Source organism: Acomys minous, assembly GCF_964271855.1.
Source record: "Acomys minous genome assembly, chromosome: 2".
Taxonomy (NCBI): Eukaryota; Metazoa; Chordata; class Mammalia; order Rodentia; family Muridae; genus Acomys; species Acomys minous.
This window is the reverse complement of record NC_140484.1, coordinates 134,664,122-134,689,941: the sequence shown is the minus strand read 5'-3', so window position 1 is coordinate 134,689,941 and position 25,820 is coordinate 134,664,122. Positions and strand designations below refer to the sequence as shown.

Below are 25,820 nucleotides of genomic sequence, written 5' to 3'. Positions count from 1 at the left end.
CCCAGCACTTGGGAGGCAGAGTAGGCAGACCTTTGAGTTCAAGGCCAGCCTGGTCTATAAAGTGAGTCCAGACAGCCAAGGCTACACCAGAGACTCTGTCTCAAAAATCCAAACCAAAATTAAAAAAAAAAAAAAAGGAAAAAGATAATAATTATAAGGATATGAAAATAATGATAAGAAAACAAACTTGTTTTGGTTTTGTTTGTTGCTGTTTTGAGACATGCTTGCTTTCTCTGTGTAGCCTTAGCTGTCCTGGACTCACTTTGTAGACCAGGCTAGCCTTAAACTCAGAGATCCACCTGCCTCTGCCTCCCTGAGTGCTGGGATTACAGGTGTGTGCCACCTTGCCTGGCTCCTTAAGCACTTTTAATGGACCTATAATGGCGCTGTCAACATGGTAGTTCCTCACAGTCAAACACAGAATTATATAGTCCAACAATCCTTTGCTGTATAGAACAAGCCAAACCTGAAAGCAGGAATCCAATAGGTACATGTACACCAATGTTCATGGCAGCAGTTGGTCTCAATATCTAACAGGCGGCATCAATCCAATGTGGTATGTGTATAAAGGAACTGAGCGTTATGCTGTCTGGTATTTAGAAACCATGCAAGACACAGGTCAAATACTGCACTCTCTGTATGGGATCCCTGGACCACACATTCACTAAAGATGTAAAGTAAGAGTGCTGAGGAGTAGAGTTTCTATCTGAAATGATGAAAATGTTCTGGAAATGGCTAGTGACGACAGTTATGCAATAGTGTGAATGTACCAAATGCCATAGAATCAAACTTAATTGACCAAATTGTCAATTTAATGTTATAGATATTCATCATGGGGCAGGGAAGGTCATATGTTAACAGATTTCTATACAATCTAAATAATGTCTTTAAAGTTTTGCCTCTGAACTCTGAACAGAATTTTTTTTTCCTAAGTTGACCTTTGTATGATAATAGATGACAAACTCAGCACCATTCAATCACTTAGAAATGTTTTTATTTCAAAATGACCTATAGAAGCTTATCTAGACAAACGTCCATCTGAAGAGTTATTGCTTGATTTTAGTTCTTGGAAATCAGTCAAAGTGAAACTAAATCTCTTTGCCCAAACTGAAACGGCCAGACGGGGAGTGCTGGAGGGGATGAGACCTCCTACGCCAGGGTCCATGTCCAAGAAGAGGCTCTTCTGTACTCCCAAACCTCTACTTTGATTCCTAACATCAAAGCTGGGCTGGGGTTTGTTTTAAATCACGTTTACACTATGTAGAAACAGTACCGTGAATCAAGCACTCCTTTCCTGGCAGTAAAGTCCGGCAAAGCTTTCCCATAATCAAGCAAACCCACTACGCCTATCTATGCTCATGTAGTCTGCTATGGCGGAGAGCCGGCTCTTCTAGGCCTTTTCTCAGGAGCCACACATCAGGCACTCCTCTCTGTTCTCCAAAGAGCACACCATGGCTGCTGTGTTCCTCTCCTTCTCTTCTTCCTCTTTCAGTGTCTTTTCCTTATCTTTCAGCTTCTCCTTGTTCAGAGTGAACTGGATTGGATTAGCGGCAGGTCTTGTCCTTAAGTAATACATTCCGGTCTTTAAACCCTATAAAGGGAAATAAACACAGCTATTAGGAAGAAGTCTGGGAGAACATCAGACAGCCTTTGCTCAGAACGATCCCCATGTGGTCAGTTACAAAATTAGTTTTTAAAACCTTTAAATGTATTCCTAAAAACCAACTGAAACTCTTTTTTAAACTTACAGCTCATCTCCTCTATGAAGTACTCTAAAAATGCTTAAATAGCTAAACCTTTGGCTTTTCTTCACTTAAATAGGATTGCCTCTTTGGAATGTCAAATATTTTTGTTCAGTTGTATTACTTCCAGGTTTGTACAAAACAACATGCCTGCCTTAGACTATAACCATTTAGGGATGAGACTTTCTTGGTAGAACAGACTATAAATACGTCACAAGGGTCATCTTCCTACCCAGTATTCCCAGGACAAGCAGACAAAAACGTATCAAGTAAGAAAGCTGATCTATTGTAATTCTACAGGCGGCCTCTCACATGTCAGGGCCTAAGACTGTAACACAAGAGAACTACAGCACTTTGTAGTTGGCAACAATGCAACCTGGTAACACTGTGGATAAAGTAGGAAACAAAGGGTGCTTTTGAATAGTGGATTGACAGCTTTGGAAATGGCAATGGCGCACAAGACGGTCTGGAACAGAGACTGTAAGAGCCAGAGGCCAGGACAATTGGAGTGAAACAATGTTTCTGGCTACAAGTAAGTCATTGTTTCAGCATGGAGTTCATGAGTACCCAACTTAACAGAGGAGCTATGGGCAATCAGTGGTTTCTCGGGGAACGAAAGTCACATCCCGGTGGACAGTCCCACACCCAGAAGTGTATGGACAGTACAAATTGGAGTCGGCGGTTTACTTTTAAAAAGAGAAAGAGACAGACACAGAATTGTGGGAGTTGGGAAGTGGGGGCTCTGGGAATAGTTAAGGATGACTGCAATCAAAACACTGTGTGGAATAAAAAGATCTAAAACAGAGGCTGGATGATGGCTAGGTAGTTTAAAAACACTTCCTGCCCCTCTAGAGGACCTGTCAGCTGCGAGCACCCATATCAGGCACATATCTGTTCACAACTGTGAACAGGAACAAGAAAACCCAAAGAGAAAGCATAAAAACCACTCATGAGTTTTAACACTTGAAGTGAAAATACTTTGAGATAGCAAAATGTAAAAGGCAGCTAGAGCAGAAGCATTCCAATTGTGAAACATCCCAAGCTGGCGATTAAGTCCTCCTCGGCGTGGCCGACCAACCTGCTTCCAGCCGTAGAAGTGCATGCTAGTGAGTTTGCCGTAGTTAGGCTCAGCGATGTGGATGTTTAAAGACTGGCTCTGGTCAATGAAAGCACCTCTCTCGGCGGCCATCTTGAGAACAGTCTTCTGAGAGATTTCCCACACAGTCTTATAGAGTTGCTTCAGGTCATCAGGAATTTCTGGTATGCTCTGGAAAAGGAAAACCATGCGCTGTTTTAATTCCAATTAAAGAAAGCAAAATAACTAACAGGTTAATTATGCTTGCAAGAATGCTTGGTCTGGTCTTCCTGCAGATCTCACACTGCTATGTAGTTAGTATCTTGATGTTTATAACAAGTTAGTCCAAACTGCTTATCTCTTGCTTAGAAGGCCAATAAAATCTCATCTAACCAAGCAAATGTAAGTCTGCTGTGTGATTTAAACATCCATCGTGAACTGGCTTATGGACAAAACAGTTACTGTTCTAGACGTACTTAGGAAAGAAAGGGAAAATAAGAGCTAAGCTAATAAATGACAGAAACACAAATAATCAGACTTTACAGGGACCCAATCAAAGGAAACAGTGCCATAAACTCCTTTAAATTGGATAAAGAAAGCCAGGATGCCAGACTACACTCAGAGTCAAATCAGGTTTTCTTAGGCCTACAGCCTACAACCTGATTGATGCTACAAGGAAATACGAAAACTAGGAGATGAGCTGCTAAGCTGCCCAGTGTCCACTCGAGGCATCCACCCACACACAAATGCTGCGGATCTCAGACGCAATCATTTTAAGCACTATGAAGTAAGGAAGCTCTCAGTCCCCCACGCCTTTTAAGTTTAACTCCAGTTTCCGGTTTTAAGAAATGTGTAAGAACAATTGAGATGTAACAGGAATAAATTAATAAAGTATATTTTTTAAAAAGACTAAAATATTGGGAAAAAAAAAAAAGAAATGTGTAAGAATTCCTGACACGCAGTCCAGGCCTGGTGATGCACACCTGTAATCCCAGAGCTCAGGAGGCAGAATCAGACAGATTTCTATAAGTTCAAGGCCAGCCTGGTCTACAGAGTGAGTCCAGGAAGCCAAGGCTACACAGAGAAACAAAACAAAGCAAACAGATAAACATAAAAGAATTCCTGACATTCTTACTAACTTAGCAATATATGCAATCCAAGCTTATAGGTTTTAAAAGCTCCCAGGTTGTATAGAAAAACTGGAAACCGCTGCTTTATTGGAGAAACAATAAGGACTATATAAAGACGTGTGTAAGCCTAGAACAACAAGGCAGAAACACAGATACATTGATAAATCCTGAATGGCCACAGTGAAAGGCCTTTTTCCTCTGCACTGCCTGGGAGAAGGGACGTGGCACCACAACGCTGAGCCCAGCTGCTAGAACGCACATGTCATTTCTAGTCTGTACCTGGATGGAGCCATTGCATGCAATAATCTGGTTTTTCATCTCTTCATTCCACAAGCCCCGCTCAGTAAGATCTTTCAGTAAGTGAGGATTCACAATCTGATGAAAAAGCAGAAAACACGTCAAAAAATAAAATTATAATGGCAGGCCTACAAAGGATCCCAGGCCTAGAGCTCAAAATAAGCAAGGTAGCTGAACTACTTATTAGATTCCCTAATAAACTCAATTTTTTTTTTTTTACAAAACTGAGGGGACCATTTCACAGCACAAAGCTACATTACATTAAGGTCTTGAAATCTGTTATAGGACATCTTGAAATCCACATTTTTAATTAGTAGCTTTGACCCTGCAGCACATAAGAATTACCTGGAAACTTACACAACACTGATCTCTCCAAGAGAAATTCTCATTGGGAACCATATCTGGGAGCCATGTGTGACCCCCAGCTCTTTGAGATTATGCCTCATGTGGTTCAAACTACCCTGGAACTGGCTATATAACCCTTGGACTTCTGAGTCTCTTATCTCCACCTCCCAACTGAGAACTACTCTAAAATGTTATTTTAAAACGGTGGGTGGGTGGGTGGGTGCTATGAAGCCTAGGATAGCCTAAAACTAGAGTACCTCCTACCTCAGTGTCCTAAGTGCTGGGATTATAAATACAAGCCACCATGCCTGAGTAATGATAATTCTATGAACACCTTTAATACCCCAAGTAAAGCATGTGAGGTAGCAGACATAAAACATCATGCATACCCACAAGCCAAGTGTGTAGAAGGCAGAGGAAGGAGGATCACTCAGAAGGCAAGTTAGAAGCCAGCTTGATCTACATAGTAAGACATCTCAAAAAAAAAAAAAAGTTATGCTCCTGTGGACTCTGAGTCAGCAGGCATGGCGCTGCACAGCTGTAACCCCAGCTCCTGGGGAGTGGAGAAAGAACGAACAGTTCAAGGCCAGCCTCAGCTACACTCAGCTACATGGTAAGCCTGAGGCCAGCCAGGGCTACCTGTCTCAAACAAACCAGTCAGCTTCATACTGTGCGTCTGCTCACTGGTTGCTTAGACTGAGAGTAAGCATTTACTCTCGGCTTTCAGAAGAGCTTCTAGATATCTAATTGCAAAGTTCTCACCTGGAATTCTCCTGACAAGACCCTGCGAGTGTAGATGTTACTGGTGTAAGGTTCAATGGACTCATTATTCCCCAAGATCTGAGCAGTCGAAGCAGTAGGCATTGGGGCAATAAGTAAACTGTTTCTTATCCCATACCTTAGAAGAAAGAAATTATGAGAGATTAGTGCTGGAGCTACCGTCTGTCAAGAAGGCATCACACAGTATGGAGCACCATCGCAGAGGCACTTAACTCACACACAGCCTTCACTCAACTCCAATAGGGATAGCATGGGCGCCACTGCTCCCTACTGTTCTAAAATGGCTGACCCTAAGCAGACACAGCTTTAGCTGCTAGCAAGCTGTATAAAGTCCTCCGTGGTATTAGGAGTCCCACTCAATGCACTATTTTGCTCAGGGAAACTGAGCTCAGTCCTGAGCAGCCCATCGGAATAAAGGCACATTCATTCAACTGCATTCATCTGTGCTATGTGCATCTATGACTCCAGTCCCTTTGTCAAGCATGCTGTGAAAGCGCTCAGAACTAGTCACGTATCACTACAACTCTCCGTATCCCATGTAAAGGAATCATGCTCAGAAAAAATCCTGACGGCACCCACTACTAAGTATTAGTTTTTAAAAGTTAATTTCTTCACTTTTAAGTGCCAAGAAGAATATACTATAACATTCTTTTAGAAAATACACTATTTAACATTCTTAGAAATCTCCACAGTTTAGCCTAAGAGATACCAATTCCAGGGCCTGCAAGATGGCTCACTACCTAAAGGCATCTGCCACCAAGAACCTGAGTCCAATATACAGAAGGTATGTCTTGTTCAACATGGTAGGAAAGAACCAACTCCTCCAGGCTGTCCTCTGACCTCCACATGTGTGCCAATAAACACGCATACCTACACACAATAAATACATATTTTAAAAATATTTGTATAATGACCAACTCCATAGACTTTTCATGAGCTGAGGGCGACAAATACAAGTGTTAAAACAAATATTGTTCATCGAGCACTTCCGGTGACTAGTTAAACTCCTCTAATACAGACAGCCGATCTTTCCCACATTGCTACGGACGCGTATGGCATGAACAGCTTTGTACAACTAGGTTGGCAACCTCACTGTCACTCTCTAGATATAAGGCACCAGTTATCTCATGCCCTTACTTCCTCATGTGTAAATCGCAACATCATGTTTATAGACAAGAAAACGCTTTGAAGTCATACTTGCCAGAGCCCAACTATGCCATCATCTGTAATGGCTAAAACAGCATGAAGATCTAACTGCACTAAAGCACTAAACAGTCTCAGAATATGTCATGAGCAAACTGTATGTGTGTGTATGTGGACGAGGTCTAGAGAAACACACCACCAACAAGGCTTATCTCTGGGAAAACAAAGTATGTTTCTGTTTGTTTTATGGAGCAAACATATGGAAGAAATATAAAGGACAGGTTTTTGTTTGTTTTTCAAGACAGGGTAGCCTTCGTTGTCCTGAACTGGCTTTGTAGACCAGCCTGGCCTCAAACTCACAGAGATCCTCTTGCCTCTGTCTCTCAAGTGCTGGGATTAAAGGTATACGCCACTACCACCTGGCCAGAAGACAGTTTTTACTTTCTATTTTATTTCTATATTAAGATAGGGCATAGTGGTCTACAAGTTTGCAGTCAGCCTGGTCTACATAGTGAGCTGTAGGCCAGCCAGGGCTGTATAGTAAGGACCTATTTGAAAAAAGAACACACACATACACACGCATATATATATATATATATATATTAAATAAAATAGTAAAATCATTTTTTAAAAGTAGAAATATTTGGGCCAAGAGATGGTAGGGCATACCTTTAATCCCAGCACTTGGGAGGCAGAAACAGGAGGATCTCTGTGAGTTTCAGGTAAGCCTGGTCTACATAATAAGTTCCAGGACAGCCAGAGCAACATAGTTAAGACAGTATCTAAAATTTAAGAACAAAACAAAACAAACAAACAAAAAAACCTGACTAGCATAGGTGCTCAGCTCCTCAAAATATATCAGTTCATACTGAAATGCATACTGAATGTTGAAAGGCTTTCAATGTGACAAACAACTTTCATGTTACTATTTTCTTATACTTTCCAAAGTCATTTCTGTGAGATGGGTCATGTTAGGCCCGTTTCGGAAGACAGATGTTTTAGGTTTCGCAAGTTACAATAGCATATCTAGCCCTGAGGAGGCAGAAAGTCCTGCCCTCCGTCTTCCATGCCACTTTACACATCTCTACTTACTTTGCAATCTTCTCCTTGAGAAGCTTCCAGTCCCACAGGTCTGTAGGAGTAACATTCCACATATCATACTGAAGAATCTAAGAAATAAATATCCTACATTTATGATGCTACTCTAGAGCAGTGTAAAACAGTGACAAAAAAAAAATCTAAAAACTGACTGTCATATCCCCACATCCCAGCAAATGCTGTCTTGTAGTCAATACATTAAGGAATATCAGCTCCAGTGAGTGACTCTCCTGGACACAGTTCCATTGAGCATATTAAGGATCAGAAGCATCCTAGAACCTCTTCTCAACCGCATTCCTGCAGATCTACAAACTAGGAAATCATAACATTCATGAATTGTTTTGGCTTTTTGAGACAGGGTTTCTCTGTGTAGCCTTTGCTGTGCTGTCCTGGACTCCCTTTGTAGAACAGGCTGACCTCAAACTCACTCAAACAGTGAGTCTCGATCTACCAGCCTCTGTCTCCCAGAGTGCTGGAAGTACTGGGATTACAGGAGTACACCACCATGCCCAGCTTCACGAAATGTTTTAAGAAATGCATTCCTAGCCAGGCAGTGGTGGTGCACACCTTTAATCCCAGTGCTTAAGAGGCAGAGGCACAGGCTGGAGAGATGGCTCAGTGGTTAAGAGCACCGCCTGCTCTTCCAAAGTTCAATTCCCAGCAACCACATGGTGGCTCACAACCATCTATAATGTGATCTAATGCCCTCTTCTGCAGATAAAGCATCATATACAATACATAAATTAAAAAAAAAAAAAAGAGGCAGAGGCAAGTAGATTTCTGTGAGTTCGAGGCCAGCCTGGTCTACAAAGCAAGGTCCAGGACAGCCAAGGCAGTTAGAGAGAAACCTTGCCTCCTAAAAAAAAAAAAGTGTGCCACCATGCCTGGCAGAACTACGAAATCAAGACCACCCTGGTCTACAGAGTAAGAAATGCATTCCTGTTATAATAAAGCACACTCTAATCTTTGCTTCCTTGGTCTGTTTCTTTGGCTAAGAGTACCAAATTTCACACAGTTATAGATTCTACTGAGAACAAAGGCAACATGGAAGACAGCGTTCTAAGAGGGCTCCCCAGATTCCAGTCCCTGGAGCCACAAGCCATGGATAATCGTTGTCCTCTACTAGTGCAGACCGGATCTGGGAATATCATAAATGTCACAGTGCCTCTTGAAGAATAGTGACTACTGGACTTATGGCTTGAATAAATCTAGGCCTCAATAATGCAGAGCAATCCCATCTCAAGGTCATTAACTACATCTGTAAAGACTCTTCCGCAAACCAGTACACTCTCCAGGCTCCAGCGGGTAGGCTGTGTATATCCTTTGAGGGTCATTTTCAGTCCACTGCTGGTCCACACAGCAAGAGAAAATGGCAAGCATATACTTACTCCTTTGCTGACTGGTGATCCCTCATATGTTTCATAGGGGCCATCCTCCTGGGCTAGGTCACAGCTGGCTTCCAGGGCTCCATAATAAATAGTTTCAAAGATCTGCTTATTCAGTAGCTGGGCTTCTGGGCTCTCAAAGGGGTACCTCATCAGGATGAAAGCATCTGCCAGACCTTGTACCCCAATTCCAATGGGCCGATGGCGTTTATTTGATAAGTGTGCCTTTGTGTCAAAAGATTTGGAAAAAGAAAATATCACTGAACTCAAAAGGTAGCATTCTACATCACTGACACACAAGGCCTCTTCACTGCAGTTCTCTCACACCACATTCTGAGAACCTCCATTTAAATTAGGACTTACAGACCAAAACAAGTATCTTCCATTTTGGATTCAATATTATCCAATAAGCAGAGAAATGTATTCATACCTCTGGAATAGGGTAGTAGTTTATATCAATTATTTTATTCAAGTTTCGGACAATGACTTTAGTGACTTCAGCCAGTTTCTCAAAGTCATACGTATGTTCCGGTGTGACATACATATTCAGAGCCAGGGAAGCCAGGTTACAAACTGCAACCTGCAATACAGAGAGTTTTCAGAATCACGCACTTTTGGTTTCACCTCCCTGACCAGTGAGATCACTGTACTCTTTAGAACTATCAGATGTGGAAATTTACAACCACCCCTGACACAGTGCTGAGGGCCAAACTCAAGGATTGTATTAGTCTTTGCTGGGTAACCTCTTTACAACGAAACGAAATCCTCAACCCCTAAAACTAGGGTTTTCCCATCATGTCTCAGTACATCTCTCACCCTCTGACTCTGCTTATGCACTAGTTACATGTGTGAGCCGCACTATTCAGCGCACTGAGACAATTCTTAACTGCACCCCCTGATACATCCCATTCTCTGTTCTCCCAGGTGGCTAAGTTACTTTTTTTTTTTTTTTAAGATTTATTTATTAAGTATACAGTGTTTTGCCTGCACTTCAGAAGAGGACACCAGATCTCATCATAGATGGTTATGAGCCACCATGTGGTTGCTGGGAATTGAACTTAGGACCTCTGGAAGAGCAGGCAGTGATCTCAACCTCTGAGCTATCTCTCTAGCCCCTAAGTTACTCTTTTAAAAATACACTTTAGTAACATAACTCTGCCGTATTTTTTTTCAGTCCTGGGGAACAAAATCTCCTCCAGCCACTCACTTCGAGTAGTTTGTCTGCCTACCTCGTCTTTGCTGGTGTACTCTACTATCTCTGTACACAGGTTGCTGCACTTGATAGTTCCCAGGTTCTGCTGGTTGCTCTTCCGATTACAGGCGTCTTTGTAGAGCATGTACGGCGTGCCCGTCTCTGTCTGAGACTCAATGATGGCATACCAAAGCTGCTGAGCTTTCACGACTTTGCGGACACGACCCTGCTTCTCGTAACTAAAAGGCAAAGCCAGTATTATTTCAATATTCACTCCCTAGAGAGAATACATTAAAATAAAAAATTGTACAAATTCTCATAGTTTTACTAGTGGGAAAAAAGGAATAATATTTTTTTAAAGGATGGTTTAAGAGTGTGTGTGTGTGTGTGTGTGTGTGTGTGTGTGTGTGTGTCTGTGTGTGTGTGTGTCTGTGTGTGTGTGTGTGTCTGACATGCCTGTGCACATGGAAGCCAGAGCTGGAGCAACTGGTATTCCCAGGATGCCTGGCTTGTCATCTGGTTGTCTGAGATCTAACGGCCTCAACACTGTGCCCGAGCACTCAGCTAATAAGCCATTCCTCCATCCCTAAAATCCATTTTCTATCAGCTAAGACCACCAGAAAACTAGGCAGCTTTAGATTCCTTCAAATGACACAACCAAATCAATAATACTTTTAAACAAGAAAGAAAGAAAGAAAGAAAGAAAGAAAGAAAGAAAGAAAAGAACAAAAACCATCAGGAAACCGTGTCACTGCTTACAGAGCTCTGGCATGCAGCCTGCATCTACTTTCGTTTTTCCTTCTGCTTTCCTGTCAGATCCTGACAAGGCCTGGGCATGCTTCCCTGACGGCCTAGGCTTTCTTCCTCTGAGCCCGGCTCCCCTTCTATGTGCCGTGCCGCTGCTTACCAAGCACCATTGCTAAAGCTGGCTACTTCCTGGGACCCTAACCTACAAAGACACGGCTTTCTCTCCTCCTCCTATCCCGCTCCATCCCTGCAGCTGCTAATATTTATAGCTTGCCTATCCTGCTGTTTTTCTCAAACTCTAGTGAAACTGTCCTTAAGCTTCAAAACAAAACCAAACACAATTTAGTACTGTGCTAATTTTAATGAACTACTAACATGTATGCCCTAGTGACTTACTTGTGACTTATGTTACCAAAGGTGCTGTACTGGGGCCAGGGAGTTGGTTCAGTAAGTAAGGATACGTTTGCCAAATCTGATGACCTGAGTTTGATCCCTGGGACCCACACAGTGGAAGTAAAGAACCAACTCCTGCAAGTTGTGCTCTGATCTCCATATACACACCGTGACACAAAGGTTCCCCTCATCTCAAAATAATTAAATAAATGTAGTGTTTTGAATTAAAAAAAAAAGACTATACTATAAAGTAACTCAGTCTTTATTCCAGTTTTTATAAATTTTAATTAAAAATGCAAAGCACACACATTTTAAGACAATAAGGAGTTAAAGAAGTTAAAGTCAAGAAACATCTAACAAAAATCAAATTAATAATTATACTCTCTTCTAGATACTTTGAAATAATTCTAGAAATAAGCTAATAATTATTTTTCTGTCTTTCCAATGGTGGGGATCAAACCTGGTGCCTTGCAACATGGTAGGCAAACGCTCTCAAGAGCCTTGGTCTTAACCCACCATAAACACTTCTGCTATTTGGATGCCCTGAGTAAGAGAAACCATGGCTCAAATGTTTATGATATTAGAATTTTTCTCATACCTCTCATATAACTTCTCAAACTCCTCTCCCCAAACCTCATCCAGACCAGGACACTCGTTTGGACACATCAGCGACCAGTCCTGTAAAGAAGAAGCACCGGCCATGAGAGACGTCACACAGCAGCCACAACCCATCACCAACACTGCAAGAAGGGCTGCCATGCTGCCGTGGAAAGTGTGCTGAAGTCAGAGTCCGGGGTCTACTAGAACTGTAGTTCTACCTGTCTGCGTGACCTCTAAGCACTTAGGTCAGGTAGCATCTACCTTCCAGAACAGCTGCTGCCTGTGGCATCACACAGGCGAAGGACTGGAGAAACAGCCTCTAAGAGGCAAGCTGCTATGTGCACAGGCGCAGAGCCCCCTAACCTGGTTAGTCTCCACTCGCTTCATGAAGAGATCTGGAATCCAAAGTGCGAAGAAGAGATCCCGGGCGCGCTGTTCTTCCTTCCCTGTGTTCTTCTTCAGGTCAAGGAACTCAAAGATGTCCAAGTGCCAAGGCTCCAGGTAAATAGCAAACGCCCCAGGGCGCTAAAGGTAAATAAGTCAGCATTCTTATCAAAATCAAAATAAAACAAAGAAGCTTCATATTTTGAAAAGCACTTCTATAATGTCTCCTTTCATCTGCACTATAATCAGTAAATTAAGAGAAATAAGTAAAAGTATCAAAAAAAGTAAACAATATTTTTCTTACATTTTTAGGGGTAGAACAGAAATGACACAGAGAAAACTTGAGGGCTGGAGAGATGGCTCAACAGTTAAGACCACTTGCTGGTTTTAAAGAAGATCACATTTCAGCTCCCAACATCCACATCAGTCAGCTCACAACTGCCGATAACTACAGTTCCTGGCCATCTGACACCCTCATCTGGCCTCCAGACATCTGAAAGCAGGTGTCACACAACACATACACACACACACACACACACACACACACACACATACACACGCGCGCGCGCCCGCTAAGAAAAATAAATCTGAAAAAGAAAATTTGGAACAAAAATAGCTTGTTTAAAGGAACAGGGAACTACAGATTCTTCATCAATGCAGCCCAGACCACTTTATACCATGACAAGTAAATAAAGTCCAAGTAAAGTTGCTCAGCTTTAACGACATAACAAGTGTTCTCACTCAAGGTTAAAAGAGAGATGCGCTGGATATGGTGGCACACACTGTAACCTCAGCACTTGAGAGGAAGGGGCAAGAGGATCAAGAGTTAAGGGTTAGCCAGGGCTATATGAGACCATCTCAAACAAACAAAAAATGGTGATCTGTCTCATGAAGGTTGTCAAAGTCCACTACATAAAAATTCATAAGCTAAAACGTGATTAATCATTCATATTAATAAGAGGCTTTCGTTGTAAATCTCCTAATAAAACTGATAAGCAACCCAATTCTCTCAATTCTAGGGGAGTTTCATTTGGGGGTTTATTGTGGGTTTTTGTTGTTTTTGAGATAAGGTCTCATGCCCTGGTTGGCATGAAACTTGCTTTATAGAACAGGCTGGTCTTTGTGGCCTAGAACTAAGAGATAGGCCTGCCTCATCCCCCCAGTGCTGGGATTAAAGGAATGCACCACCACTGCCCAGCATGGTACTGTTGTTAAAACACATTCAACTATATATTAAATAAGCAATTTATGTCTCTTTAACTTGATTAAGCTAAAAATCAAATAATACTGAAGACCAGACTAGACTGCACAGCAAGTTTGAAGACAACTTAGGGCTACAAAACAAGAGTCTGTCTTAAAAATAAATAGATAATAAAATAATAATATAATGAAAGAAAGGTATTTAGAAAATTAGGGGGGCTGAAGAGCCAGCTAAGCAGTTAAGAGCAGTTGCTGCTCTTGAAGAGGACAGGAGCTCAGTTCCCAGCCCCACACTTGGGTGCCTCACACCACCTAAATGCGCATGCTCACACACACAGATATGCCAACACTAATCACATAAGCGAGAATAAAATAAAACTTTAAGAACAAAGTAAAACAATATATAATTGAACCAACTTTTCTACCTAAAGACCTGTGGCCAGTCAGGGCTTATTATACAAGGAAACCCTGTCTTACAAAACAAAAAGAAACCCAAAAGACGTTTGATCCTGATTCCCAGCACTGGCCAGCAATGAAGTGTACCTTGTTTCCACCTTGGTCCACATAACGAGCTGTGTTGTTATACACCCTCAGCATTGGTACGAGGCCATTAGAACTGCCGTTAGTCTGAAACAGAGGTCAAGAATAAAGGCATCTGAGTAAGACATAGGGCTCAGCAAAGAAAAGAGCAAAACAGCCCCAAAGTAAAAACTATTCCTATCTTTTGTTCAAAACAGTGACTGATTTCTAAGTAACCATCGATGGAGTTTGACCTGCTCTCCATGCCCACCACAGCAATGAAAACAGAATGTCCAACACAAAAATCAACAAAACATTGTTAAGTACATTAAGTTATGTAGTCAGCTGCTTTACCACAACCCTAATTTATAATGAGATAAAATAAGTAAAAAAAAAAAAAAATTCCAAAACCAAGGTAGCTAAATTTAAGCTTTGCAATCGAACAGTCGTGAGAGCCAGGAATGGTAGTGCATGCCTTTAATCCTAGAACTTGGAGGTAGAGGCAGGCAGATCTCTATAAATATGAGGCCAGGCTGGTCTACAGAGTGAGTTCCAGGACAGACAAGGCTACAGCGAGAAACCTTGTCTTGAAGAAGCAAAAAACAAACAAAAAGTACAAAAGTACGCCCTCTGGATCATACACATGATTGGTATTAAAAGTTGCACAACTTGACACATACCCCAGCAATATAGCTGCCAGTAGCCCGAATACAGCTCACAGCAACACCAATTCCCCCGGCCGACTTGGAAATCAAGGCACACTGCTTCAGAGTGTCATAAATTCCTTCAATGCTGTCATCTTTCATACTCAAAAGGAAACAGCTACAGGGAGAATACAGGACAGTAACACAATGAGATCAGTGAGTGACAAAGTGATTAGACAACCTTGCCAGTTAAATCAAGCAAATGCGAGGTCTAGACTCTGAAAAGTTCCTAGGTGTTTTCAGAAGATGGGAACACACCTTACTGAATATGAAACATCAATATATTATATTAAATTAATATTGCTAACTACCTTAAACATTAAGCCCAGAAGGAAGTCTTACAGGAAAGCCTCAAATATGAGCCTAGTTTTTACTATACTACTTATGTGCCAGGATTTTCTCAAACAAATTCTTAAACATACATCAGACCTTTCCAGTGGTTAGTAAATTACCAAGAAAAATGAAGTTCTTTCAAGGCATCTCTACATCGCCCTCTCTGTCCTGAAGCTCACTAAGTAGACCAGGCTAGTCCCAAACAGTGCATGCACTACCATGCCTGGCCCTAAAATGAAATTTTTGAAAACAAGCATCTAATGGTCAGCTAATTCTTTGACATGTACATAAAATACATACTTCCCTTAGTCTTTTGTTTGTTTAGTTTTTAGAAGGGATGGGTTTTGAGGCAGGATTTCTCTGTTTATCTCCGGACAACCCAGAACTCGCTCTGTAGAGCAGGCTGGCCTCAAACTCAGAGATCTGCCTGCCTCTGCCTCTCAGTGCTGGGATTACAGGCGTGTGCAGCCACAACCCAGCCTACAGCCTTCTGTTTTAAAGATGGCCCCTCTACCTGAACTTTGGCTCTATCTCTCCAGGCTCCCAATTCACAAGCATTACTCTACCAGAGTTACTTCATCATCTTGAATGTTAAACTAGTCAAATAGATTCTGTCCACAGACTTTCTATAAAATATTCAGGTATTAAGGGAGATTATGCAAGCCAGGCAGTGGTGACACACGCCTTTAATCCCAGCACTCAGGAGGCAGAAGCAGGTGGATCGCTGTGAGTTCGAGGCCAGCCTGGTCTACAAAAGCGAGTCCAAGAAAGCCAGGACTGTTACACAGAGAAATCCTGTCTCGAAAAACCTAAAAAAAGAAAGAAAGATTATGCACTCAGGAGGCAGAGGCAGGCAGATCTCTGTGAGTTTTGAGGCCAGCCTGGTCTACAGAACAAGTCCAGAACAGCCAGTCTCAAAAAACAAAACAAAAGAAAACATATACGTATAGCTATATAGCACCTATCTCAAGAAATAAGATGCCACAAAGACCCTAATTACAATCTTAGAATTAGTTATCCTTCTGAGGTCTGCTTTTAACTCAGTAATGCTATAGTAATTCGTTCCTATTAATATATGTAGTCTTAATTTTCATGGTTGTAAAGCATTCCATTGCATAATTATCACATATGTCTGTGTGCTAGTTGACGGTCGTTGGATTATTTTCAACTTATTTGCTCTTTTAAAATTTGCTATGAAATCCTTTCCCACCCTCGATTTATTTGTTTATGGGACTACGTAGCCCAGGCTGGCATTGAATTTTTTATCCTTCTACCTCAGGACTACCAGTTCCTGCATTACGATGGAGATCTGCTAGGAATTAACAGTCAGGGGCTAGGACTCAAACTCAAGGCCCTACACATGCTAGCAAGCACTCTACCACTAAGCTACAGCTCCACCCTGATGCTTGGAGGCATCCCTATATAGCCCCTATGTAGCTCAGGCTGGTGATCACTCTGCTGCAGAGAGCAGACTGACCCCCAGATGGTAATTCTTCTGTTTTTACCCTCTGGGATCACAAGCATACCTATCATGCCTGGCTCTGAACAACACATCTTAAATTTTCTAAATGCTACAGTATAGAAACACAATTTATTTATATGAAATTTATATTTTTGAAGTGTTTTACTAAAATCTCTTTAATTCTAATGTATCAGTTTAATTCCCATGTATCTTAGGAATCCACCTCCTCTTAATTGCTCCTTTCACCTCCTTAACTCTCACAATTTTTAAAATAAATTACTGTAGGCACCTTTTAACTAACTCTAGATACTTACTAGTCATTTTAAGAGTGCTAAAAAGTCTTGACCCAAAGGTCCTGTGCATGCTAAGCATATGATCTAGCCTCTTTTTTTTTAAAACAACTTTCTTAGAATATAAATGACATACAATTCCCTATCAAAAACAACCTGTTCAATAGCATCAAAAATATTCAGTTGTATAACTACTACCACAATCAACTGTATAAAGTTCTCATTAACAGCATTTGCCCTCTTCCAACTTGTTTATCCTAACAGTCACAGACTGTTCCAAAATGAAAATTATTTAATCAGAATAGGCAACAACTCAAGTTTTTGTTTGTTTTTAACGTGATGAACCACCTGGCCTTTTTTTCATTTCCCTAGTCAAGCCACTTGTAAAAGCAGTTTTAGAGGCTAGAGAGTTGACTCAGTGGTTAAGAGCACTGGCTGCTCTTTCAGAGGACTCAGGCTCAATGCCTAGAACCCAATTGGCAGCTCAGAACTAGTTAGTTCCAAGGATCCGATGGCCTGTTCTGATTGTGGGCCACAGTCACACACATGGCGCACATTCATACACACAGGCAAGACGCCTATATAAACAAATACATTTTTCAAAAAGAAAACAAGAGCAACAAAGAGCAGCTATAGATGATACATGCCTGGACAGTTGTGGGCGGTTGGTGCCAGCGTTGAAGAGAGTAGGAGAGGCATGGGTAAACCACTTCTCAGAAAGCAGGTTGTATGTCTCAATTGCAGCATCAATGTCTTCTTTGTGAATCCCCACAGACACCCTCATCAGCATATGCTGTGGTCGTTCAGCCACTATGAACAAAGTAGGAGTTTTCAGAGAATGAGGCAAGTCAGAATAACTAGACTGAAACACATCTCAACTGAAAAATACAACACCCCCCCCAAAAAAAACTTCTAAAAACTTTACAGACAAGCGAAGAAATTATTTCAATTGTCATTTAGAGACATCTTGCTATGTGATAACCCCTAGAACCATGAGCTATTAACATTTCTATCCTTTACAATTAAACAACAGCGGGTTATTTGGAAGGGTGCAAAATGGCTCAGCAGGCACAAGCACTTGTTGCTAAGAGAAACAACCTGGACCCAGTCCCTGGGTCCACAGTGTGGAGGGGAGAAGCAGCTCTTCCAAGGTGGTCTCCAACTTTCACATGTGCATTATGGCGTATGTACACCTCTCTCCTTCCTCCCCAGACCCATACGCACACATAAATAAATGTAATAAAGTTTTGTATTGTGTATGGGTGTTTTGCTTGCATATATATGTACCAAGTGCATGTCTGGTGCACACAGAGGCCGGAAGAGGGCATTGGATCCCCTAGAACTGCTGTTACAGACCATTATGAGCTGCCACATAGGTGCTGAGAATTGAGCCCGGGCCCTCTGGAAGAGCAACCAGATTCTTGACCACTAAGCCATCTCTTCAGCCCCAAATGCAAAAACTGTTTTAAAATATTACATAGTCTAAATAGAAATGTCAAGGCTGATAGTGCAAAGCTCTGCAATCAATATAAGTAATAAAAATATAATATACATTTAATTTCTTACCTTTTCCATTGATCTTCAACAAATAGGACCGCTCCAGTGTCTAGAAGAGCAAAGCAGCCAAAAAAACTCTCAAGCTTTTAAATACACAGTGGATATGTAATTCATAGTAAGGTAATCTGTTGAAATTTCTCAATCTTACCATTTTAAAAACCTTTACCATTTCCACCTTCAGTCTAGAGCAATAGCTAGCATGTTGCTGTTCTACCTTAGCAAAGATTACATTCATACTTCTGGAAAAGGCCTGCTTGTGTGCAACAATGTACAACAACGCTAGAGGCAGCCAGCCACGGTGGCACACGCCTGTAATCCCAGCACCTTGGGAAGCAGAGGCAGGAGGATCTCTGTGAGTTCAAGGCCAGCCTGGTATACAAAATGAGTTCAGGACAGCCAGAGCTACACAGAGAAACCCTAAAACAAAGCAAAACCATTGCTATAGGCTGTGGTATGCTGCAGCAGCAGCAGCATGTCTCAGCATCTGTGCAGTGCTTGCAAAAGTCTAGACACTAGCCCAAGGGACATAATCAATCTCCAGAAGAGCATGTTGAAGCTTATATTATCCCATCCTAAAGAGGATGATTACATAGCTTATGACCAAGAAATGGGAGAGCTCGTCTGATACAGGCATCCCTGCCCTTAGTCACTACATTGTATAAGCAACACGACATATTTAGACAGGCACTTCTCAGAGTAGGGAATCAATCATTATTGCAGAGAATCGGAGAATGTGTGGTAATTGTGACAGATTATCCATGTGATTTTTAAAATAGCCCATAAGTATTATTTGGAAAATTAAAAGCTATTAATGTATAAGCTAATTTTGCTTATTTTAAAGTATCACCACTACCAAAACCAAGTGCACCCAAACTAAATCATAGACATAAACAAATTTCTATACTTCCCGTTTAAGGATCTCCCCCGTATTTGAAGCCCATTTATTTCTTTATTTACCTTAAAGCCAAAGTAGTTATAAGAGAAATCTCGATCGTAGATAATGGCAGAATTCAGGCGCTGATAGGAATTAAAAAGAGTCCATAATTAAAATAATTAATGACTCTATAACTAAAACTAATATCCAGTTGATATTAAAATATTGGTAGCACATATTAATTTACATTTCATAGTATTGTATGTGTGTACACTTCTTTATTTTTGAGACAGGAACTTGCTATGTACCCTGACTAGCCTGGATGCACTAAGCAGACCTGCAGTCTGCCTGTCAACTTGCAGGGACAGTCCCGACTCTGCTTCCTGACTGCTGGACTGTAAGCAAGTATTCTCAGCGGCAAATTTCTGTTTTGACAATGGACCGGTTTTCTTTCTTTGTTTCTTCTTTCTTTCTTTTGAGACAGGGTTTCCCTGTATAGCCCTGGCTGTGTGCCACCACCACCACCCAGCCTTAAATGCATTATTTAAAAAAACAAAAACAGAAATGATGAAAATTTTTCCACCAGAAAAAAGCGCTATACATACATCCTTATTGGCCATAACAATGTCCAGTGTTGAACTAGCCACCATGGGAGAATGCTTGCCATTGTGTGGGTTTATGTAGTTGTAGAGATCTTCCATCACATCTGAGCAAAGATAAAATAAAAAAGCAAAGTCAAAACCACTCAACAGCTGGTTTAAAACAATGACTCAATTCTTGGCTTATTTTTTGTTTGTTTGTTTTGTTTTGTTTCAAGACAGGGTTTCTCTGGGTAGCCTTGGCTGTCATGGACTCACTTTGTAGACCAAGCTGGCCTCAGACTCATCAAGATCCACCTGCCTCTGCCTCCTGAGTGCTGGGACTACAGGCATGTGCCACGACACCCAGATTCAATCTTTAAGACACTTGTTTTCTCTTTTTCTTTCCTTTTTTTTTTTTGTTTTTTTGTTTTGTTTTGTTTTGTTGTTTTGTTTTTTTGAGACAGTGCTTCTCTGTGTAGCCCTGGTTGTCCTGGACTCACTTTTGTCCACCAGGCTGGCCTCAGCAATCCGCCTGCCTCTGCCTCCCGATTGCTGGGATTAAAGGCGTGCGCCACCACGCCTAGCTTCTTTCCTTTTTAAAAAATTCTTTCAGAGCAAAAACTTAGGCCAGCAATACGGCTCAACAGTAAGGGTATTTCCCAGCACACCCAACGACCTGAGTTCTATCCCAGGGACTGACTCCCAAACATTGTCCTTTGACTTTCACATACATGCCGTTTACGTATTTATCCACACACATACACAAACACACAAAATAAACACATAAAAATTTAAATTAATATAAAAAATTTTTTAAACTAGCATAAACTTAAAAAGACAATATGACATGTGCCTATAATCCCAGAGGGCTAAAGGCAAGAGAATCAAGAGCGCAAGGTCAGCCTTGGTTACAAACTGAGTTTGCAGCCAGCTGAGGTTACATAAGACCCCGTCTCAACACAGGCCACCTCCCCATCCCCCCACACAGGCCACCTCCCCACCCCCCCACACAGGCCACCCCCCCCACCCCCCCACACAGAGCAGGCCGGCTACCTGAAGAAGCGGGGCATTCTAGTTCCTGTGCTGCCACTAAATTGTATACTGATTTTTAAAATAAGATGTAATCTTTGAAACATACACAGTTATTATTCCTGTAATTTTATGATAGTATTAAGTTCTTCCTAATGTTTTCACTCCAGACATACCACTGAACACTTTCTTTGTTTCTTTATGCAAGTTAGAGACAGCAATCCTTGCTGCCAGGATGGCATAGTCAGGGTGCTTTGTAGTCAAAGTCGCAGCTGTCTCAGCAGCCAGGGTGTCCAGTTCCACTGTGGTGACGCCACTATAGAGGCCTTGGATTACTTTCATGGTGATCTGAGCCTACAGGAATAAAACCAATAGTTATTGGGCTTTCCAAAAACAACAACAACAACAACAACAAAAACCAGCCCCCTTAAAAGAGTAGTTAAGACGACCAAAGTTATAATATAATCTCATCTGAAAAACATTCATCCCAATGTAAGAATCCATAAACCAACGCAACTACCAAATATGTATCCTAATAGGTATAAAATGATTTAGTGTCACCTTAAAAAAAAAATCTAAATTTAGCTTTTTAAAGAATTAGTACATGTCTTGTGCCAAAGGACGGCAGAAGAGGTGTCAGATCTTCTGGGACTGGAGTTACAGTTGAGCTGCCATGCCGGTGGCTCCAACTGCTGAACCACCTCTCCAGTATCCCCCACATATTTCAGCTTTTGAGACAGTCTCTCACTGCCCACACGTCACTATCCTGGAGTGAGTAAGATAACTCGCCCGGGAACTTCCGGGAGCCCTATGTATCTGGCTTCCCTTGGGAATGCACTATCACACCTGACTTTTTCCATGGGTCATGCTTACAAGCACTACCAACAGAGCCATCTCCCCAACCCCATTAGCATGTATAAGCATGCAAGTGCGTGCACACTCTGGTGTAGGTGCAGTCACCCATGCAGGTACATGTGGAGGCCCTCTCTTCAGTTGCCCAGAGCTGTGGATACACACACTGCTGTACCTGGCTTTCCCACATGGGCGTTGGGATCCAAACTAGGGTTTCAAGCTTACAGCGCAAGCACCTTCCCACTGAGCCATTCCTTAGCCCACTATACATTTTTTAAAAAAGCAAATTCTAAGTTCTGTCTATATATTCACTAAATCTTTTAGACACAGCTTAACTGGGAAAGCTGGTCAAAGCGCATGTCCTTGAAACGCCATATGAGCGTAGGCAGCTGCCGTGGTCATTTGTACTTACAACATAGCTAAGCCAGTTTGCTGCAGATCACTTCCTTGACTCAGCATGTATGAAACCAATGAAGCCCATGTAGTTTCTTTTTTTTTTTTCTTTTTCTTTTTGGTTTTTCAAGACAGGGTTTCTTATGTACTCCTGGCTGTCCTGGACTCCCTTTGTAGACCAGGCTGGCCTCGAACTCACAGCAATCCACCTGCCTCTGCCTCTCGAGTGCTGGGATTAAAGGCCTGTGCTACCACAGCCCGGCTAGCCCAGGTAGTTTCTGTCACTATGTGGCAAGTAATCAGAACTCATAACATCCCTGTGCTACAACTAATAGTACCCAGACTTTCTCAACAGGATCCATCCTGGAACACTGAAGTCCACTAAGGCATCCCTGAATGCGGGCATGTGTTGCCAGATAAGGCAATAGACTACCTAGATCTTGGAGTTACAGACAGTTGTGAGCTGCCATGTGGGTGCTGGGAATTGAACTCAGGACCTCTGGAAGAGCAGTCAATGCTCTTAACCTCTGAGCCATCTCTCCAGCCCAATAGAATACCTAAAAAACAAGAAACTGTACCTGTTTCTCACTGCACTACCATTAGTGTCAATCAGTCCCCTCCCTTTGGACCTGTCTTATCTACAGAAAAAAGATGAAATCGGATGAGGTCTTAGATTCATCCCGGTATTAACATTTGACTATTCTGATTACTATCTAGAAGTCCAAAATGTGTAGATTTATAATAAATATATTTTAAAGTATAAAATTATTTTTTTTATACTCACTCTGGCAAACTAGACATTTATTAGATACATGTCATACTGTGGCTATCACAATAATAAGATATATGCATAAGGGTTAGACAGCTCGGCAGTTAAGAGTGCACCCTGCTCTTTCTGACTCACACCATGGGTGTATCACAACTGCCTGCGACTCAAGCTCCACAGGATCCAACACCCTCTCCTGGGCCCTCCAGGTACCTGCACCTGTGGCAGACACTCACAGAGACATAACGAAAGCTTTAAAAAAAAACAAAAAAAACCCAAACCAACCCTCATGAAAACCATCTGCAGTGGTTATCTGCACAAGATCTCTGCAAGACTGTGCCTCTCAGCACTTCATCTTGAGTAGTGGGGGCACTCCCTACCTTCCCTGAGGAGGAGGAGGAGGAGGAGGTTAAAGGTTGCTGGAGGAGTCATATTCCTCAATGATGCAATCACTGCTAGGCCGCCCTTGCTCAACCAAGTAAATTAACTCCAGCTGCCTGCTCACACAAGCACAGAGTACTAGGAGGTCTTATGGGGAAAAGGGTTGATGAGGAGGAGATAAGAGGACACCGGGGAAAATACGACAAAATTTACTTTATATTCATATGTATAAAATTGTTAGAGAATCTTAAAAGAATAAGATACACCCCACTCTTGATTCTAGCTGATGGAGACACATAACTGGTTTCTATACTGGGTGGCTAAGTAAGGATGAATAGGACATCTGAACAGTGGTCAGAGCAACTCTTTGTTCACATTCTGAGTTCTCTGAAAAGTGAGATCAAAATTAAGAAGTCTCAGGCAATAAAGACACATTTAACACTGAAGTATACAGTTAAGTGACGGTCTAGAGATTAGAGACATCAAATCACATGAAGCAAAGAGCCCGTGATACACACTGTATTTACTTACCGGATCAACAAAGTCCATATTGAGTCCATAACAGAGTTTCTGGATTCGTGATGTAATCTTGTCAAACATAACTCGCTCCTGGCGGCCATCTGCACAATCAAAGCACAGTTTGCATTGGCAGCTATTAAGATGGCAGCACCAAAGAACCAAGTTGTAGCCAACGTTTGAAACAGACCAAAAATGAAATGCTCATTAAGCAACTGTCCTTGGGGTCTGCAAAGCCTGCTCAGTGGTTAATCGTATCAACCTGATTGGGGTAAAAGTCACCAATGCCAGCACTTAGGAGGCTGAAGCAAAGAGATCTCCGTGACTTCAAGGCCAGCCTGGTCTACATAGCGAGCTCCAGGCTAGCCAACACTACATAGTGAAACCCTGTCCCAAGAAACAAACCACATACAAAAAGCAACCCCTTCCCCCCTCCCCCCGCAAAAAAAAAAAAAAAAAACCCTCAGGGGCTGTAGAGATACCACACTCCCACCTCCCAAGAGACCAGAAAAATGACAGACGTCCAAAAAAATGTGGTGTCCAAAGTTTTTTTTCTTTACTCATTTCCTCCTGTGCCAGATCATCAACTCGGAGGGTTTCTTTGGTTTGTTTCTTTTGTTTTAAGAAATGAAGAAACTCCATCAATAAATAAAATGGAGCCCAAAGCGGCTACCTCGGGGCACGGTGGCGATGCATCCCCACACACGGTAGGAGTAACTCTGGACGGGAGCACAGTGACAAAGCCATGGGGACCACACTTAAGGTCGGGAGGAGCGGACACAGGCCCAGCTGACTGACAGGGCGGGAAGCCGCGGCGGGAAGGCGGGAAGCGGTAGGACGCCGCGGGTCGGGCGGGCCGGGCGGGAGTAGACGCTCGCCGCTCAGCAGCCGGGTCCCCTCTCTCCCTCCTCACCCCCACGCACCCCCTCACCTCGCTTAATCACATGCATCGCCGCCAGTAGCTGAAGGGCTATGGGGTTCGAGACCAGTTGGCAGCTCCGAGACGCCGGCGGGACCGAGACGACTGTCACCAGGGAAGGCTTGGACTCCCAGGTGGCCGCTCCGGACGGACGCAGGGATTGAGGCTGCGCGACCGACTGCACTCTCCTCCCCAGAAGAGAGGAACGAAATTACGAACTCCTTCCCGCTCCCGCCACCCGTGACGTATAAAGCAGCGCGACGGAATTCGAATGACGCTTTCCTGACGCTTTCGACGCCCGGAGTTGAATCGGCAGAAACTGAGACGAAGAAAGGGAGCCTGCCATTTCCTTGCCTGCCGCCGTAGTGAGTGTGGACTGAGACTCAGCGTCTCTTTCTACCACAGTCGGTGAAAGCTGACCCGACGGGAACCGAGTTCCCCTGCTCCCATTATTGGGTGTGGGCAAAGCAAATCTCCGCCCGCAAGTAGGTTTTTTTTTCCTAACAAGTAACCATTCAGAACACATTTTTCCCCCTGTTTTACATTATGGCAACCCCAAGATTTCCTACTCGTTTACACTAAAATCTGCGCCCAGCAGACAGGCAGCTAAGAGGCCCGGACTCTCAGGTCTGCACTCCTGAATTAAACAATCAAGCAGGACCAAAGGTATTTGAATTTTAGCCTTATACAAGTATAAGGGGTCCTGTGAAATTTTTAAACAGGACCACGATCCATTTGCTTTTACAGTTTTGTGGATGGTGGTAGAGATAGGATCAGCAATAAGGTAATTGTCGCCTTGAGATGGTAGGGCATTAAGAATAGGTGAAAACAGCGAGACATTATGCAGAACGCTCAATATCAAGGGATGTCTCCCATCAAATATCTCCCCTTGGGATTCGGGGAGTCCCACGGAAGAGGGGTAATAAAGATGGACGGAGGACACCAAGGAAACAAGGCCCTCTAAATCAAAACTCATGAACTCAGAGACTGGCAGCACGCACAGGGCCTGCATGGGTCCGCACCAGGTCCTTTGCATACACATGGCTTTCCTAGTTTAGTGTTTTTATGAGATTCCTGAGTGTGAGAAAAAGTGGGCCTCTGACTCTTATTCCTTCTCTTGGGCTTTTTTCGTT

At 42.5% G+C, this 25,820-nt stretch overlaps 1 protein-coding gene across 1 annotated transcript; it reads right to left on the bottom strand.

Annotated features, from left to right (window-relative positions):
- Window positions 1-977: 977 nt before the first annotated feature.
- Window positions 978-24,926, bottom strand: RRM1 (ribonucleotide reductase catalytic subunit M1). Its single transcript, XM_084752279.1, has 19 exons — window positions 24,700-24,926; window positions 23,784-23,872; window positions 21,037-21,214; window positions 19,856-19,956; window positions 19,334-19,393; window positions 18,386-18,425; window positions 17,467-17,629; window positions 14,711-14,852; window positions 14,055-14,138; window positions 12,291-12,452; window positions 11,926-12,005; window positions 10,225-10,426; window positions 9,426-9,575; window positions 8,999-9,220; window positions 7,605-7,681; window positions 5,352-5,487; window positions 4,227-4,322; window positions 2,821-3,009; window positions 978-1,591 (listed from the first exon to the last, which is right to left on the bottom strand). The coding sequence occupies exons 1-19, from the start codon at window positions 24,716-24,718 to the stop codon at window positions 1,403-1,405; spliced, it is 2,379 nt and encodes a 792-aa protein (XP_084608405.1). The 5' UTR covers window positions 24,719-24,926; the 3' UTR covers window positions 978-1,402.
- Window positions 24,927-25,820: the final 894 nt, after the last annotated feature.

Coding starts and splice junctions, on each gene's coding strand:
- RRM1 (XM_084752279.1), bottom strand. Junction 21,215..23,783: donor ATATGGACTTTGTTGATCCG/GTAAGTAAATAC, acceptor TTATTCCTGTAG/GCTCAGATCACCATGAAAGT. Junction 4,323..5,351: donor TCTTGTCAGGAGAATTCCAG/GTGAGAACTTTG, acceptor CTTTTTCATCAG/ATTGTGAATCCTCACTTACT.